This window comes from Solanum tuberosum, unplaced genomic scaffold (genome assembly GCF_000226075.1).
Source record: "Solanum tuberosum cultivar DM 1-3 516 R44 unplaced genomic scaffold, SolTub_3.0 scf00524, whole genome shotgun sequence".
Taxonomy (NCBI): domain Eukaryota; kingdom Viridiplantae; phylum Streptophyta; class Magnoliopsida; order Solanales; family Solanaceae; genus Solanum; species Solanum tuberosum.
This window is the reverse complement of record NW_006239443.1, coordinates 104,682-123,641: the sequence shown is the minus strand read 5'-3', so window position 1 is coordinate 123,641 and position 18,960 is coordinate 104,682. Positions and strand designations below refer to the sequence as shown.

Here is an 18,960-nt window from a genome sequence, read left to right as displayed (position 1 = left end):
TTTGCATAAGCAGTGAACTCCACGCGACTCTATCTCACGTGAACACAGTTACCGAAATACAAGTACAAAAGATGCATTCAAATTGTCGTGTCCATTTTTGTAATTATTACGAAAAACAAAGGTAAATTTATAATTACACTCTTCTCTCTCCGACCCCTCAATGGCACCCCGACCACTCTCTTACCTATACATACAACATATACATAAATATCTTTCAGTTTCTTCTTTCTGTAATTTTTCTCTCTTCAGTCTACACACACTCGTTTCCCAATGCAGGCTCCAACCGCCTCCGACCGTGAAGTGGACCCTATAGTCTGGCGAGCAATCGCCGGAAAATCTGTCCAAATACCTCCCGTCGGTTCCAGGGTTTACTACTTCCCTCAAGGACACGCTGAACATGCAACCTTTACTTCACCTGGTGTACTGTCCCCTGGTATACCTGCGTTTATTCTATGCCGTGTACTATCTGTTCGTTTTCTCGCTGAATCCGATACGGACGAGGCATTCGCTAAGATTTTTCTGCATCCGATTAGTCCGAGTGAGGTTGATGAAGTTACTGTGAGTGAGGAGGAGGAGGTTGAGGACAAAATCGTTTCGTTTGTGAAGATTTTAACTCCGTCAGATGCGAACAATGGAGGAGGTTTCTCTGTGCCGCGGTTCTGTGCTGATTCTATATTTCCTCGGCTTAATTTTGAGGCAGAACCGCCGGTTCAGAATTTGTCTATAAGGGATATTAAAGGTGGTGTTTGGGAGTTTCGACACATTTATCGTGGAACACCTCGACGGCATTTGCTTACTACTGGTTGGAGCAAGTTTGTTAACAGTAAACAGCTTGTCGCTGGTGATTCCGCCGTGTTCATGCGGAGAACTGCAAATGATCAACTCTATGTGGGTGTCCGACGAGCTATTAAACGAAATGACAATTCCCAGAAGTGGACTTCCTCTTTTTTGATGCGTGAACATATCAATAGTGGTGGTAGCCCGGATGTGTCTTGGGGGATTAGAAAGGGGCGGATGACGATGGAGGCTGTTGCGGCGGTAGCGGAAATGGCGGCACGGGGAGTGCCATTTGAAGTATCGTGTAATCCACGGGATGACTGGGCAGATTTTGTGGTGAAGGCACAAGCGGTAGAGATGGCATTGAATATACCTTGGACAGTTGGTACGAGGGTTAAGATGGCTGTGGAAACGGAGGATTCATCTAGAACGGCTTGCTTTCAAGGGACTGTTTCATCTGTCATTTTGACTGAAAGTGGCCCTTGGCGTGGATCTCCATGGCGAATGCTTCAGGTGATTATGATTCTGTAGCTTTCTGTTGATGTATTTATATTTCTATGTCTATTAATTAGAGTCATTTGAACAGTAGACTACTTAAAATTGTTGTCATTTGAGCATGGGACTGTTCATGGTACTGCATTGGGTTTTTCCTTTTTCCTGATTAAAGCTGTTGTCCTATCTGATTTCACGGAACATTGTTAGAATTGTCAGACATAGTTGTTGCAAATATGTTATGTTGGTATCAGTTGATAGTAATATATCTATGCTCCTACTAATGCTTTGAGACCTTTCTCAAAAATCTACAGATGATAAGCCGTTATGTTACGTGCATTTTCTATTTTACCTTATATAGTTCAGGAAGTAGAAAACTTGTCTGTGGCATGTTACAGGATAGTGAGTTTAAATACTAATTGTTCTGATTCGTGATATGGTGGTGGTAACTTTGGAAATGTGTTGAAGGACCGACAAGTGCGGGTTGCAACAGAGTTAGTTGTGGGACAGAGGACTGCTCTCAAACAGCTTTAATTGTAGACTAGTTATAGTTGTTGTCATTTGAGCATGGATTTCTTCATTCTGCCCTTTAAGATGTAATTGTCACTGGTAGTATATTTTTTTTTCTCTAACTAAAACTACTATCTGTTTCTGATCTCAAGGGACGTCATCATTTTCACATTTAGTTCTCTTCAATATGTTGTGATAGTTAATAAATCTATTTTCTGCGGATTGCAGTTCATAGCAATATATAAAACATGACTGTAATAATGCTTTGACTTATTGGTACTATTCTCATTAATCTGCAAAAGCTAGTATCTTCTTTTATGTTAAGTGCATTGTTTGTCTACCTTTGTTAATTCAGGAAGTAGAAAGATTTGTCTGTGGCATGTTAACATGTAGTTTGCTACAATTATTAAATCTTCCAATTCAGTTGTGTCATTTGGAGAACCCATCTCTTACGTTTGGGTCTTTACTCAATTGTCCCTATTGTCTTATGTGGCAGTCTAGTAGTCCTCCAAGTATGTAAAACTGATGCACTTTTGGTTCTGCACAAAGGTTTCATGAATTCATCTAGAATTCAAAACTACTTGAGAAGCTCGCCCAAATAATAACCCACATGTTTCCATGATCCAATTAGCTTTGATCCCAAATAAGTGAGTGCTTTTTTGGGAAAATTGCTTTCATGCTAACTTAAGGCTGCTAATAGCAGGATGAATGGGAGAGGGAGAAAATGTGCTCTAATCCACCTTGTAGTGTCTTTTCATGGGGTTCTTATCAATGAAGTGTCTGTTAATGGGGTTAAACCAAAGGGAAGTCTCGAGGGTTTGATTTTTCCTTTTTAGAAAGTAGACTATGTATTAAAAATGTAGCAACTTAGCACTAAGTTGGTGTTAAGGCAGTACAAGAGTCAATCATCTTTCTGTACCAAAAAACAAAGAAAAAGGATTTTTGCAATAAAGATCCTATTCTTGTAAAGATTGTCTGAAATCTAACATACTATCTTCATCCTTTACATCCTATAGATTACACCAAAAATCCAAAAGCCATAAGCATTTGTATTTAAGTTGTTGTGCACTAACTTTCTTCCCTTTAAAGCATCTCACGTTTCTTTCCTTCCATATATTCTAGCATATACATGCAGGCATCGAGTCTTCTTTTAATGGTTTCAAAACCCTAAGCAGTCATTTGGTTAGTGAAAAAGTTATACTGAGATTATAATGTGAAGGTTATAGTACCGGGATTATGTAATAAAGAGATTATTTAATGGCTATACTTTTTCATGTAGATGTTTGGTTCATTAAGTTAGAAATGGGATATATGAGATATAATACAAAACAATTTGTTTTTTTTTTTACATTAGATAAATTTGGATAAATTTTATGTTCAATTTTAATCTTGGCGTTCTTAAATGACTTTGGTATAACCTTCTTAAAAATGACATTAGGAGAGCACCCAAGGGTGTGGCCTAGTGGTCAATGAAGTAGTTGAGAGCCATGAGGTCTCGGGTTTAAATTCCAATGGAGACAAAAACACTAGGTGATTCTTCTCCTCTGTCCTAGCCTTGGTGGACAGAGTTACCTGGTACGTGTTGCTGGTGGAAGGTGATAGGAATTAGTCAAGGTGCATGAAAGTTGGCGCGGAAACCACAATCATAAAAAAAATGACATTAGGAGAGCACCCAAGGGTGTGGCCTAGTGGTCAATGAAGTAGTTGAGAGCCATGAGGTCTCGGGTTTAAATTCCAATGGAGACAAAAACACTAGGTGATTCTTCTCCTCTGTCCTAGCCTTGGTGGACAGAGTTACCTGGTACGTGTTGCTGGTGGAAGGTGATAGGAATTAGTCAAGGTGCATGAAAGTTGGCGCGGAAACCACAATCATAAAAAAAATGACATTAGGAGAAGAACTTTCAAGAAGGGCATTTTGTCATTTGGTTATATTACTGTGGGATTTGCTAATTTAACAATTGTTATCCCACACCGAATGCAGTATAAAAAAAATACGACTACTATGGTATAACTAATCGAGATTACATATGTCAGGATCAAAAAGTTCAACCAAACATGCGATAAAATAATCTCACTTTTCATCCCTGCATTATTATCCTAACCTTCAATCAAACGACTCCTTAACATCCTTGGGTTAGAATATGAAAGCCAATAAGAAATATTCATATATAACTAGGGTTGTTCAATAATTTTATTCGGCGAATCTAGATTGGTTGAGCCAAGGATGAGATGGTTACACCAAAAAGAAAAGAAAAGAAAAGAAAGAAGACCAAAAGAATAATTTTACTTGGGTTGTCTCATCAAAGTTCCTTTGATGCCATTGCGAATACAATTAGAGCCCATTTGGATTTGCTGAATTTAATTAGCTTTTAAGCTTCAACTACTGAAAACACTTTTTTTAAGTGTTGGAGCTTAATTATATTGGTGTTTAAAAATAATGATTTTATTTATGATGAAAAGTTAACAAATTAATCAAAGTAAAAGAATTGTTAAGCTAAAATAAGTAAAAAACAATAAGTTGGACAATCCCAAGTTATTGCTTTTGGCTTAAGAGCCCTTACCTTAAAAGCTACTCTGAATTTTGCCAAACACTCCAAAAAAATGAAAAGAACTGAGAAAGCTCTCAGTCCTCTAGTGGCTTGTAACCTATTTTTGTGGCATGTAATGTACATTGTTCTGGCAGGATAGAAATGAACTTCAGAGTACAAATATTTTGTTCTTGAGCTTCTAATATGATTATTGACATTGGTTTGGTCAGGTCTTTATCGCCGTTGAGCATTAAGACACATACTTTGCCTTGTGCTCTTTCCAACCATTCCAGAACCCTAGTTTTGTTGACATTATCCAGCCTGATATAGAATAAACAGTCATCATAAGTGTAATACCAAACGTAGGAGTGGCAAAATCAAATCCAACCCGTTTAAGTAACCCACCCATTTATTAGCTGAACCCATTTCAACCCATTAAAAATTGGGTTGATATGGACCCAAATTGAATAATGAGAAATCTCGTCAAAATGTTTTTACAAGCTTTTTAAATCATTTGATATGTTATATATGGCCATAATAAAGATTTTTTTTTTTGTTAGGTACTAAAATATTTTAAAAAAACAAACAAAACAATTGGGGTCTTGACCTGTTCTATGACTCATTACCCAACCTGTTTTCACCCAAGCAAATTTGGATTGGGTTTGGTCTTGACCCATCCAAATTTGACCCAACCCGCCCAATTGTCACCCCTTACCAGGCGTGAGTTGGAGGTGAAGCTTACGTGGAGCAATAATATGGAGACGATGCCGTTAGTAGCTTTATCTTTGTGTAAAGCCAAGACACTTATAAAATGATATTGCTATTGTTACCGAAGGAAAGCATAAACTATCTAGGAAAGCCAAACTAAAATATCAATGAAGGTCACGATTTGAGAAAGTAATGGATATATAGGATTGCAACCTTACTTTAAGTCTAATTCAATGCATTGCCTAATCTCTCACCTATTGTGTTTAAGACAATGGCATTACTTGTGGATTCTTAATTTCCCCTTTAGTTTTACTAATTAACTAGATCTTAATTACCCATTAATATCCCGATAAAACGGGATGCTATCCTTGTTAACTCCCTCGAGTTCAACCAAAACGCATTAATTTTATCTAATTAAGTGAAGGCCTTATACGTAGTCTTAATCATGGTAATTTAGGCTATATTAATTTAAATAATCCAATTCCTTGTTGTCTTGTTGATTAATCTTGACCCAATATTAAATTTCTTCTTCCGAGTTCAAACCAAAGTAAATGAGTTTTTTCAAGAGTTGATAGGAATCAAAGAATCAATACAATACATAATTAATCAAATAACAATTAAAGCAAACATAATTGGTAAGAAATAAATTGCAAAAACATCCCAGTATAGGAGAGGGTAGAGTGTAGGTAGACCTTACCCCTATCTCGTGGAGGTAGAGCGGTTTTTTCCGGAAGACTCTCGACCCAAGTAACGCATACCAAGGTATTTTGAAAAGGAAAATAGAAAACAAAGAAGACATAGCAAATAGTAGGGAAAGCATTACATAATTAAAAAAAATGGAATAGTAACAACAATATAATGATGCGATGTTCAAAAAAAGGAACAACAGGTTGTAACAAAAATCGAAGGACAAGAAACTACGAGAACAGTGCTATTACGACTGGTATGAAACAAAAAACAGTAGGTGATTTTTTCCATCTGTCCTAGCCTTGGCTTGGTGGATAGTTATTTGGTACGTGTTGTTGGGGAGGTGGCAGGTATCCCGTGGAATTAGTTGAGGTGCGCGAATGTTGGCCCGGAGTCCCGGACACCACGGTCATAAAAAAATAAAATTACCACCAAGCCGATCCCACAAGAAATAGATTAAAATTTTTAATAAACAAAGAAGAGTTTGTTCACAACCCTAGTTGTTAAGCTTATAAGACAACCATCTTCCAATCCATACTAATCATCCAAATCCAAATATGATAATAACAAGGATGGGATTAATGATAGATATTTTTTTTTTGAAAAACTCTTGAGCATTGTGTCTTCTTCAATCCAATGTGCGGGTAACTTAAATCTTACTTCCAAGCTCTGATTTCCAACCATAGATAGCTTCCCGAACATCCAAGATGAATATTTATATGATTGGGAATGACCTACAAAATTCTACCAAAAATACCCCTCCAATCCTGATATCCTTTAGTGCTAAGATGTCGGGCCATAGGCTGTGATAGCAAGTTAGCAACAATAGCGTATTCCTGATTTAGGTCAGGTCTCTTGTACTTTGATTGTAGTTAGAGGCATGTGATCCACAATGCTGCATTTTCCAATTTTGACCATTCCCTCTATGCTGTGTCTGACACGTCAGATTCTTCCAGTTTCTTCTTTTGGCTTAATTTTCATTTATTTTTTCTTATTGTTCTCCAAACATTCCCCAAATTATGTAAAACCTGAAAATGCAGACAAAATCGTTAATTATTGCTCTAAATTCTTATATTAAAACACCAAAATATTAAGTAAAATGATACTTATAAGTTGGTGTTGGTTAATCCCATTGACTTTTGTCCTGTTTCTGTTAATAATATCTGTATTTGTTCCCCAGTTTATTGTTTGGCAACATTGCTCTAATGCACTCTCTCTGTTATCAAACTTTATTTGGGATAAAGTGCACTATTCGCCCTTAATCTGTTGATCAAACTACTTCCTGAGGTTTTTACTCCTCCAAGCCCCCCATCCATTTGGTTTTCATCTATTGATAGAATATTCTTTTGTTGTTTTTCTATCAAATGATAAAATATTCTTCTTTTGTTCTTTTTTCCCTCCTTGCTTGCTTATATTCTCACCCGAGCTTCTCTAGTTTGCTTCTCCTTTTTCCTGCTTCTTGCCACCATGATGTGATGCTTTTTGAAATGTTATAGCTGCCGCAATTTTTCATGTTTCCTTCTCACTACCCATTCCCCACTAGCTGTTCATCTTGCAGAAGCTCTATCTTCCTCAATTAATTTTGCTACTAACAGATGTATTAGGGCAATACCATTAAACCTGGAGGTCCTTACTCCTAATAGTGTTTCTACCGGATCTTACAACTTAAAATGATTGTGGAGGAAACTGTGGGCGTGGGAAGAAGCTTACAAAGATAAATCTTTTAACTCTGTAGATTCACTTATTTATGCAATGATGAAGAATGGTATATCTAAGGGAAATGATTTATTTTCATGCATGTGGGACATGCGTGATCAGTGATGATATTAAATAAGAGAATTTCAGCTAGTTGCAACTATAGTGTGGTAGCTGGAGAGAAAATCTTGACTAGTTACTTTGCTTTTACCATGTAGATTTCTTACATCTTAATGCAGAGGACTTTGAGCTCAGAAGTATTTATGGAAGGTCCATATCTGTTAAGAAAAGGCAAAAGAATGATGATTAATCTCTTGACAGAAAAATAAAGGAATGAATGCTAATGCATTGATAATTCCTCATCATTGTTCTATTTAATGACAAAACAGTTATCAATGTGTTACTTTTTTTCCATTTCAAAAAAATAATACATTGATAATTTGATTTGTCATTAATAGAACAATTATTTTTTTGATGAAGTAAGATGTTATATTAGCAGGGCATCAAGTGGATGCAGAGTAGTTACATAAGAGAGTCATGATTAACTCTTCAGAACAAAAACTTCTTTTATAAGTCAAGAGAGTTAACCAGAAAGCAAAAAAATGGTCTCTAAACCATAGTGAGGGAGCTGATGAAATCTAAAAGGTGAATTATATCATTTACGGGGGATAGATTGCTCAACTAAATAGGTTAAAAAGACAGATTTCAAACTACTGCTAGGAGTTGAGATGCCATCAAAACATCTGACATTCCTTTCCTTCCAAAATACACCAAAAAATACATCGGGGAGTCATCTGCCAGGTCTTCTTGATGGAATTGTCAACCTCGTTTAGTCTCCAGCTTTCCACTGCTTCTTTGACATCCTCGGGAAGAGTCCAGTTTATACCTATTAGTGAGATGAACATATTCCAAAGATCTTTTGCCGCTGGACAAAGCAGAAACAAATAATTCACTGGCTCCAAGCTTTTGTGGCACATGAAGCATCTGGTCACTTGCTGAAACTTCCTCCTATATAGGTTGTCGAAGGTACGGATAACATTTCAGAGGGATGTCCAGATGAAACACTTTGGTGGTAGTTTAGTCTTCCAACTCAGTTTCCAAGGCAAGAGGTCTATCATATCATTTGATAAGCACAATTTGCTGTATCCATCCGTCACTGTATATATTCCTTTTCAGAGCTGCCTCATTTTCCCATTTAAGTTATCTGGCAGATGAGGGGATATTGAAGCTCTTTCTAGAACTGAGTAAGTCAATGAGCTTATCAAGCTCCCACTCCTGCATGTTCCTCCTGAAGTGGGGTGGCCCGTATTCCATCTTCTCTCTTTTGGGCCACTAAAGAGTCTGGATCAGAGGCTACCCTGAAGATGGTAGGATGGGAGATGTTGATTGTTAAGCCTCCTATCCTTCCTTAATTTAACTGAGTTGCCATTTCCAATTCTAAAGGACACCTCTTGGATGAATTCATCTTTCAAGTTGATATATTGTCAAGTCTAACTCCATAAGGGACATTGTTCTAGTTCGTACTCCATTTGTCTTGCCTCCCATACTTGACATTCACTACCTTCCAAATACTTGTTGGTTCTTGAGCATACCTCCACTAACATTTCATTAACAGATTCTTGTTTTGCTTCCTTGAATCTTTGATTCCTTGTCCGCCTGTTGCTTTAGCATAATTACATTTTCCCAATTCACAAGATGGAACTTATGGCCTTCATAGTTCCTCTTCCACAAAAAGGATCTTCTGATTTTCGTGTTACCTTTGTCAAAAAAAAAAAAAGGATCTTCTAATTTTTCAATTTGATTTTGTATCTTGGAAGGCATTTGGAACAGGGTCATTGTGTGTGGGGGAATGCTATCAAGCATACTCTTGATAAGAGTCAATCTGCCACCCATAGATAGATACTGCATTTTCCAAGTTGCCAGCCTTTCTCCATTCTTTCAATAACTTCGCTCCAGGTTCGTACTTCTTTGAACTTTGCACCTAGAGGGAGACCTAGGTATTTTGTTGGTAAAGAACCAATGTCACCGCCCATAATGGTAGCCAATTCTTCCACTTCAGGGACCTCATTTATTGGGTAGATCTTACTTTTCACCATTTTAATATATAACCCACAAATTACTTCAAAAAGTAGCAATGTCAGGTTGAGATACTGCACCTAAGACTTCTCTGCCGTGCAAAAGATTAGAGTATCATATACATAGAGCAGATGAGACACAGAGGTATAGTTATGAACATTGTTGCCCACCCTGAACCCTTCAATCTACTGCATCTGCCTTGCTTGTCTAGTATCTTGCTAAGACCCTACTTGGCAAGGATAAATAAAAATGAGGAGAGAGAGTTCCCCTGTCTAATCCCTGGGAGAAGAAACCAACTGGATATCTATTCACTAAAACTGAATATTTTATAGTAGTGATACTGAATTTAATTCACCCCATACTACTAAGCTTTGTGAAAATATATGACCAATTAAGCTTGTCGAAAGCTTTCTCGACATCCAGTTTGCATAGGATACCAGAAACCCTAGTTTTTAATCTTCCATCTAGAAGTTCATTTGCAACCAAAGCTGCATCAGTAATTTGTCCGCCTTTTAAAAAAACACTCTGCTCTCCTAATACTAACTTCCCCATGACTGTCTCCAGCCTCTCTGCTAGGACTATAGCAATAATCTTGTAAACACTACCAATATTGCACCCCTTTCTTTTCGGGAATAAGTGCAATAAATGAGGCATTACAAGACTTCACCATGTGACATTGCTGATGAAAGTGAGATATAGCCCCTATTTTTCGGGGTTGATCATCTCCCATGCTCTTTAGTAAAATGCCATTGTGAATCCATCAGGGCCAAGGCTTTTGTTGGGAGCACAAGAGTTCAAAGCATCTAGTACCTCATCCTCTTCAAAAGACCTTTCTAACCAAGCTTTCTCTGTTAAGATATGTTAGCTAAGCATCAAAGGATACTTTGGGTCTCCCGTTTTGATTTTCTCTGAGGTCCTTTTAAATTTTTGACTTTTGTGCTTCAAACTTCCCAAATGTAGTCTTATTCCAATCAGTGATGTCTTTCTTCAGTTTCTTCGGCTTTTGAATTAGAATAAAATTTGGACTTTCCTCGATATTATAATTTGTACTGTCTTGAATTTAAAATAGGAAGGTTGGGCTTCCTAGTCTCCACATTCAAGTAGCAGAGGCCTGTGATCTAATATAACCCTTGGGAGAGCTACCTGTTTTATAACACTGAAATTTTCATTCCATTAGAGGAAATCAAGAATCTGTCTATTCTTGATGCTGGCATGGAGTCTAACCCCTCCCCCACCCCTCCTTAATTAGGTGTAATGAGCTCCAAATCCTAGATGATATATGAGAATATTTCATTGCATTGGATCTTCTGATGCACTTTATCTCCACCTATTTTTTTTTTGAGAAAGATGAAGTCTCCACCTTTTTTTTTTGACAAAGGTAAAAGATGAAGTCTCCACCTGTCAACCATTGTTCATTCCATAAGCCTCTAATTGCTGCAAACTCATGCCAGAGATCCTCCCGTTCTGGATTTGTGTGAGGTTTATAGACCCTTGTGAAGCACCTTGTAAAATCCCGTTGTGTACTTTTCAACATGCATGAAATGGTGTAAGAGCCTTGTTGATTCCCCTGTTTGGCCATTGCCTTTTGTCGCGCAACACAATGATACCCCCACTCCTCCCAATTGTGTTCTGAGCGGCCCATCTAACCCATCTATTTCCCCACATTTGCCTAATCTTTTGAGGTGATCATTTGTGAATCATTGATTTGATTGTACTCCTCTTATATGCTTCATTGAGCCCCATGCACATTCCAACTCAATATTTCAATCTTCATCCAGAAAAAGCCTTGTAGTACCTACCCCCCTATGTTGCTTGGACTTAGGTGCGGGTATCCGAGACGGGTGCGGATATAGAGTAGCTAGTCGAAATTTTTTCCCTCAGTTTTGGCCTGAAACATGAAATAACACGTATATATATCAAGAGGATAAGCTAAAAAGGAGACAAAGGTAAGGCCTACAATATTGTCGTAAATTTGTTTTATTTTAATTTTAAGAAATCAAATTCTCAATTTCCCCCCCAAATTTGTCCTTGATTTTGGTCAAAGTATCCGGATGGGATTGACTGAATTTGATATCCATCTTGCGCCTTGCATCCGCACCCACCCGGCACCAGTGTCACGTCGAGACGGGTACGACTAGGGGTGGGCATGGTATGGTATACTATGTTGCGCGGACTCTTCATTTTTGTAGCCAAACCCGTCTCGACGCGACACTAGTGCGGGCGTGGGTGCGGGGTGCGTGTCAGATTCGGTCAATCCGATCCGGGTACTTTGACCAGAGCCAAGAAAAAAAATTGGGGAAGAAGAGTTCAGTTTCATGGCCGCGGAAAGTTAACTTTTTCTCCGACAAAGTTGTCATGAGATTTGGTTGCTCCATGGAAAAGAACAGAGAAGAGGCAAAACTTACAAGAAGAGAGAGAGGAGGTAGAGCTTTTTTCTTGTATAAGAACAGAGGGGAGAAGAAGGCTCCATGGGAAAGAACAAAGGATTCAGAGTCTTTTTCTTGAAAAAGAACAGAGGAGAAAGCTTTTTTTCTTGAAAAGAAAAAGAGTAGGCGAAGGGTTTCTTGGGAGAAGAAGGGGAGAACGCTTGAAAAGAAACAGAGTAGGCGAAGGGTTTCTTGGGAGAAGAAGGGAAAGGCACGGTGCTTTATGAATTGTATCATCTAATTAAAGTTAGGCTATATATATATATGATTATTTCTTTTTTTATAATAAATAAAAGGAATTATAATTTTTTTAAAATTAATTAGTAACAAGTTATAATTAATTTATAGATGTAGGAGAGTGCATTATTTGGATTAAACCAAAAATTCAAATCAAATTATTATTATTATTATTATTATATTGAATATTTTTAGCCGAATCCCCGCACCCGTATCCATACTCGGATTCGCACCCCCGAATCTTAAAATTAAAATTTTTCCTGATCCGACTCTTGGATTCGCATCCGTCTCAGATATCCGCACCCGAGCAACTTAATATACCGAATTACTATACCATACCGAAATTTTTAATACCGTGGTTTTGATATGATAGTATTTGGTATGGTATACATTTTAATTTTTTTGGTATTCGGTACGGTATTTGGTATTTAGAAACAATATACTGAAATACCGAATACCATACCAAAGTATATAGTTACATAAATGATATAAAATACTAACAAGTATGCAACCTAGTATTAGTATATACTAAATGGTTAGAAGTTGAAACTTTGACTATTCTATTTTGATTGAAATGTATTTGAAATTTAATTGATTAACAAAAGGAGTTGTTTGTATTTTATTTTGAATATATACTTCTACATGTGTAATGTGTTAGTATGATACACTCGAGATCTTTTTTTAATTGTCAAAGTCATAATACTCTATTATATGAGTATATATTAGCCGAAGTTGAACAAATTATGGTTATTGATTTACCATACCGTAGAATACCGAAGCCGAAGCCGAACTTCAAAATATCGAACCATGCCAAATTGAATTGGTATGGTAATGGTATAATGTTTTAAAAGCCGAATACCGAAATTACGGTATCGAAACTTTGAAATACCGTACTGTACCATACCATGCCCACCCCTAGGTATGACAGTAAAAACAAAGAGTCCGTGTAACATAGCATTACCCCCTTCTGTTTTATTACCATCTAAGTTCATTCCACTTCAATCTCTCCAATTCTAGTGATTGCTTTTTCTTCCCCTTTGTTTTGCCTGTGATGGTTGATGATTGATGTTACTTTTGCCTCCTCTCTCTTTTGCTCCATTAGTAAGACCATCCTCAGTATCTTATATTCAAATCCCACAACATTAATTCCAAAAGCCTTGCATGCTTTGAACATAATTGACTTAGTCCATCTTGAAGTTTCAATAACTATAGGGGAGTTAATTGGCAGCATGCTTGGAGAATCATTCCATGGAAGTGTAATATTGTCGCAAGACGAGAATCTAACTCAGTACTACTTACTGCTTCGAACTAATTCAGTGTCAGCTGCCTGGGTATTGCTGATTTGGAGTTTTCTCCCTTGCCGTCTTAAGTTGCTCGGACTCTCCAAAAATGTTGCCGCACCCGTGTCGAATCCTTCAAAAATACACTATTTTTGGAGGATCCGACACGCATCCGTCGACATTTGATGGATAATTGAGTGAAAAGTCATTAGTCAAGGGGTCCAGTCGTGATTCCTTTGTGGCCTCTAGTTGGTTTGCAAACCAGTCTCTGTGATTTGCCAAACCAGTCCCCTGCTAGGACTTTGGCTGCTTCCTGTCTTGATGGTAGTTCGAAAAGGAACTTGTTATGAGGCCACGGACATGATTCTGTGCCCCGCTGTGACTTTCCAACGAGAAAGATACCATTTTTGAATGATTTCTGGGTTTGGCTGGAGTGGAAGGGGTCGTTGAAGCATCCAATCAAGCATTTGCTTAAGAAGCTCTTTGCATCTTCGTTTGTGTTTGTGTTCCCATAGAGAACAGTGATGAGGGATATGACGGTTAGAATATGAATAGGAACAAGAATAGTAAATATAATCCTACTTAGAATAGAAATAGGAATAATATATTGAATCCTACTTGAAAAAGGATTATAATGTAGTGTCCTAGATGGAAAAGGAGTCTAATGTAGTGTCGTCTCAATGTAATAATGTAGAGACACAAATTCAATAATATTATTCTCCTATATTTCTCACAATAACTATTGAGCAGTAACTTCTTATGACACTACAAGCTTGCCATGTGTCTTTTTTAGCACTATGATTGTTCTTCTACAGGTATTTGCCTTTTCTTTGCTTACTTGATTGCCGAGCCAATGGTAAACTGATATTCAGGATTGGCTTTTCAGTTCCTCCCCTTTGAAACTTAAAAATTGTAATGAATCCTGCTAAACTGATATAAGTGTCCTTGCAATCTATAGAAACAGAGAAGTTAGTACAATGTTTGGTCCAATATTTAAGAATACGATAAAGTATTTATGGCAGCTTACAGGTGATTTGGGGGAATTAGGATGCCAAAAGATAGGGACAAGAAGAAGAAAATAAAGAGAAGCTGGGAGCCTGGGTAATATCAAGAACGGAAAGATGAGAAAGAAAGCGACTCTTTCTGTGAGCATTTGAAGTAAAAGTTGGTGGTTGACAGTGGTTGTGTTTGGTATGGAGTTTTCCATTTTTCTCTTGGTTGGTCAATTTTTTTGGAGAACATGTTCTCTAGGAAAACAAGTTGCTTAAAAATGAGGAAAATCACTTCTTTGGTGGAAGTAGTGAACACTAGTTCCATAAGTGGTCTTCCACGTTGATCGTCTACTTCCCCTCCACATCTCCACCATCCCCACACCCCTACCACCCACCTCCATCCACGTCATGTAATGTTTGTCTAGATTATATACTAATGTTTTTGGGATAATATTTTCTGCTTGCTTATAAAATGCTAGAACATAAGAAAGCCACTTGTTTTTGAGAACATTTTCCTCATACCAACCTCACCCCTTCCCCTTGTGCGCGCGTTCTACTCTCACATCAGGTGGTGCTTACACCTTTGCATAGTATTGCGTCACAATTGTTTTTAGCAAGTTCTAATTTGTGTCAAGGGTAAGTAGTGCATTTACCAAACTCTTTAATTGCACAATTAATAGAGCATCACAATATCATTCAAACTAATCTTTGCCTTTTATAACTACATTTACTGAGATTCATTTTGCTTTACATCAGCCCAAAGTCTTTGAATCTCATATTTAGAAGTGCAGTACAAAGTAATAATTGATGATAGCATCTCCAGTTTCCGTTATTGTCTCTCTATTATATTGGCTATCTATAATTGAATTACTGATTATGATAGATCAGGCTTCACATCTAATAACCGTTCCGATTTTCATGTTTGAGAGTTGTTCTCCAATAAATTATGTATGGAGCCACCGAGGTATGGATGAGTAAGTGTTATGGTTTTCTTACCTGGTTTTATGGTTTGGTTCAATAATCTCTTTCGCCAATGAATTCGCAGTGTGTCCTTTTGGATTTTGATATGCTGAATCATACCCCACCTCCCCCAACATTCTGCCTAGAAATCAACAGTGGCCATAATTTGAATCAATTTTTTACCTTATCAATAAAAATAAATCAACAGTGTCCATTTCCCATTTTACTCCCTTGTGTGACTTGGAACTCCCAACCTTTTGGTTGAAAGTGCTCTTGCCAATGGAGCAACCCTCACTGTCATTGTAAATTGGGATCACTCAACTATTATAAGTTGCCAAGTCCAGAAGCATCACCCTTTGGCTTCACTTTTTAAATAAGTAATATAGCTATTACTTTTTGGTTTGCTATGGTTTTCCGCTAATCTGAGATTCTTGTGATTTTCTATTGTAGATCACTTGGGATGAACCAGAAGTTCTGCAGCATGCTAACAGGGTGAATCCTTGGCAAGTTGAGTGTATTCTGCCAATCCCACAGTTTCTTCCTCCATCGAAGAAAATAAAACTGCCTAATGGGCTGCTACCTGATGGAGAGAGAAGTCCCTTCCCTATGACAGGATTGGGTAGTTTCCCTATGACAGGGTTGGGTAGCTTCCCTATGACAGGGTTGGGTAATCCTACGATTGGACTCGGTAGCCCATCATTGGGCAATTGTACATCTTTTCCTGTGGGCATGCAGGGAGCCAGGCATGATCAAGTTTGTGTATCAAGTTTATCCAATGTTAAAAGCAATAACCTTGGGTTGTGCACTAACAATAGCTTAGATGAAGAAATCAAGGCAAAGCTTGACAGTGTATCCACCAAACTGAATATTGGCAGTTCATATTCAGACAATTTATCACCGGATAGTCAGAGCAGTGTGCATTTTGGGGACAATGAGCTGATTACAAAACCGGGTTCCAGCTCTTTGACAAATGATCGTTTCAGTACTTTCCAGTTATTTGGTAGGGTCATCCATGTTGAACGTGTTGAGGAAGCTTTAGATGGTTTTGGTTTTTCTGAAAGTGATAACGTTCAAGTGTTTAGAGAGATAGATGATCCATCCAACTCAGACGTCTCACCAAATAAAGATGATCCATCCAACTCAGACATCTCACCAAATAAAGATGATCCATCCAACTCAGACGTCTCACCAAATAAACCTTTCAAGCTGTTTGACAATCCTGATGTCCAACATGAATGAGCCTCAGCTGTCGAAGCATGTTCATCATGACATAGCTATAATCCGTAATTGCCATCAATTGCAAAACTGTACAGGTAAAACACTAATTATCTGGACTATGCCTTGATAGAACAGATAGAGCCTATTAGAACCTACTGCAGATTTATATCTTCACTCTTTATGCTATATATCAAATGTTTTTTTGTGGTTCATTTTATTTATATGAGATTTTCAAGTACAGATATTAGGAGTTGTCCCTCAAAATTTGTTTTCTAGTTTGGACTGCTTGCTAGGCTGGTGGAAATGAAACAGTGGCTGCTACAAATACTATTATTCTTTTATAATAAGAACTAAAGAGAACTCCCATTTTTCACTTCTGAAGAGTAAGCATGATCCAATGATTGGGACATTTAATGCATGTTATTTCCAGTTCATTTTATTTCAAGTCTGAAGAAGTGAGATTTTCAAGTACTAATCTTAGAGAGTTAAATTTTTTAAACTCAGATGAAATGCGAGGCTGGTGGAAGTGGATCACTGATTGCTACACTTGCTATCATTTTTGTGTTAATAATTAGAATTAAAGAGAACTTCCAATATTCAATCTTGTTTTCTAGTTGCTGTTTTTTTTTATCCAACACTTTTTGATGGTGTCCAGCATGTCCTTAATGCTGAGGAATACACATTTACCAGTTTCACAAAAAAAAAAAGGCTCTGTGTGGTTCCTTGGTTTGTGTTCTATTACAAACAAAAGGTTATATTTGATCTGTGTTGTGTATCATGACCTAGTGTTCTTTGATTTAATCATGATTTTGTGTTAGGCTCGCACTTCAGTTTGTTTTAATTGCTTCTTGACTAATGATATAACGTTCAGCTGGATGTTTTGGAACTTGGGACATGTCTTTTATCTTCCTAACCCTCTGTTATAGCTTTCGATTGCAGTTGAATGATGATTATGGAGATGGATTCTTCATATAGCGTGCTCTGCTTGTAGTAACCTGATTGTACTCTTTTAATTCTTTTCAGGTATCCAAGGGAGGAGTTGATTCCAGCAGTGGTTCCATTGTGGATGTTTGCTTTCGCTTTGGTATTCAGAACTAATGTAGGCTTTAGTTTAAGACGTTTAGATGTCAAGTAAATCATCTGTGTTTTCTTGATAATGATGCCAGTGCATGAGATTGTACTCTATATGTTCCTGTTAGTACTGTGTCTTTGAAAAAGAATCTAATGTGGAGTTAACCTTTTAGATGCAAGTTAGAATTTGCTATGAATGGTAGATGTTTCTTGATTGGGTTACAAATTTCTCATGGTATTATCCTATCTTTCTCTGTTTTGGTAACTTTTTGCCAGGTTTTAAGTGCATATCTTACAATTTCCAATCTCACTAGTCACACATACATGCCTCTTTTACTTTCAAAATTCACTTACAAATCCATCCCATTTGAAACTTTTAAACTGGGGAGGGAGGGAGGGAGGGATTTAGATCAACATATGCATTGGGTGATATACAGGTTTGTGTTCATCGTTATGCATATTTTTCTCTGCTTAGTTTCCTTTTCCTCGTTGCTTTATTATTTTTTTAATGTTTGGCGATGACCACTGCTTGATTCAGTTAACTATTTAAAGTTGTACATTATGCATTGAGGCGAAGGATGGTATTATCACAAAAATACTCCTGTAGTCTGACTTAATATAAATAGGAGTATATGTTACAAGTATTATTCATAATCATAATTATTAGGAGAAAGCATTTTTGGAGTGAAAAATGAAGGTTTATATATTATTGTGAAATTATGTAGTTACACCTACCAATAGGCACCTAAACTTGTAGCATATTTATGCCCATATGAAGTTGGGAGTTAAATGTCAGCTTGTTGGGTTCCCTCTAGCTCTAGGATAAGACAGACATTGATGATTTCATTGTGTCTTGGAAACCACTGAATATTGTTATGATTAGGAACCCAAACGTATTTTTTGCGATGTACGTCAAATAAAGGAATTCATCTTTGTTTTTGTTTTCTTAAGCAGTAGTTGAAGGCACAATGTTCTTGACAAAGACAAATATGATCTTTTAAGCACAAAAGTGTTCCATGGTGAGACACATCATCCACCTTAACATGGTTTTAAAGTTTTAAGTTCCACCTTAACATGGTTTTAAAGTTTTAAGTGTCATATACTTAGAATTTGTCCTTTTATATTTCATTCACACCGAAAAATCATTTTAAAAACATCGAATACCCATCGGCTCAGTGGTGCACATTTTTTCAAAACAAAAAAACTGAACAAAATTTGATAAAATCAAACTGAAGAATTAAATACCCACCCCTAGTTATGATCATTCTTAAAAATGAAAACACACAACTCCTCTTCTACTCAA

General features: G+C 37.2%; 1 protein-coding gene across 1 annotated transcript; it reads left to right on the top strand.

The window, feature by feature from the left end:
• Nucleotides 1–236: 236 nt before the first annotated feature.
• Nucleotides 237–17,883, top strand: LOC102588218 (auxin response factor 17). Its single transcript, XM_006364896.2, has 3 exons — nt 237–1,290; nt 15,819–16,681; nt 17,610–17,883. Exons 1-2 carry the CDS (start codon nt 271–273, stop codon nt 16,605–16,607), a joined length of 1,809 nt encoding a protein of 602 aa, XP_006364958.1. The 5' UTR covers nt 237–270; the 3' UTR covers nt 16,608–16,681; nt 17,610–17,883.
• Nucleotides 17,884–18,960: the final 1,077 nt, after the last annotated feature.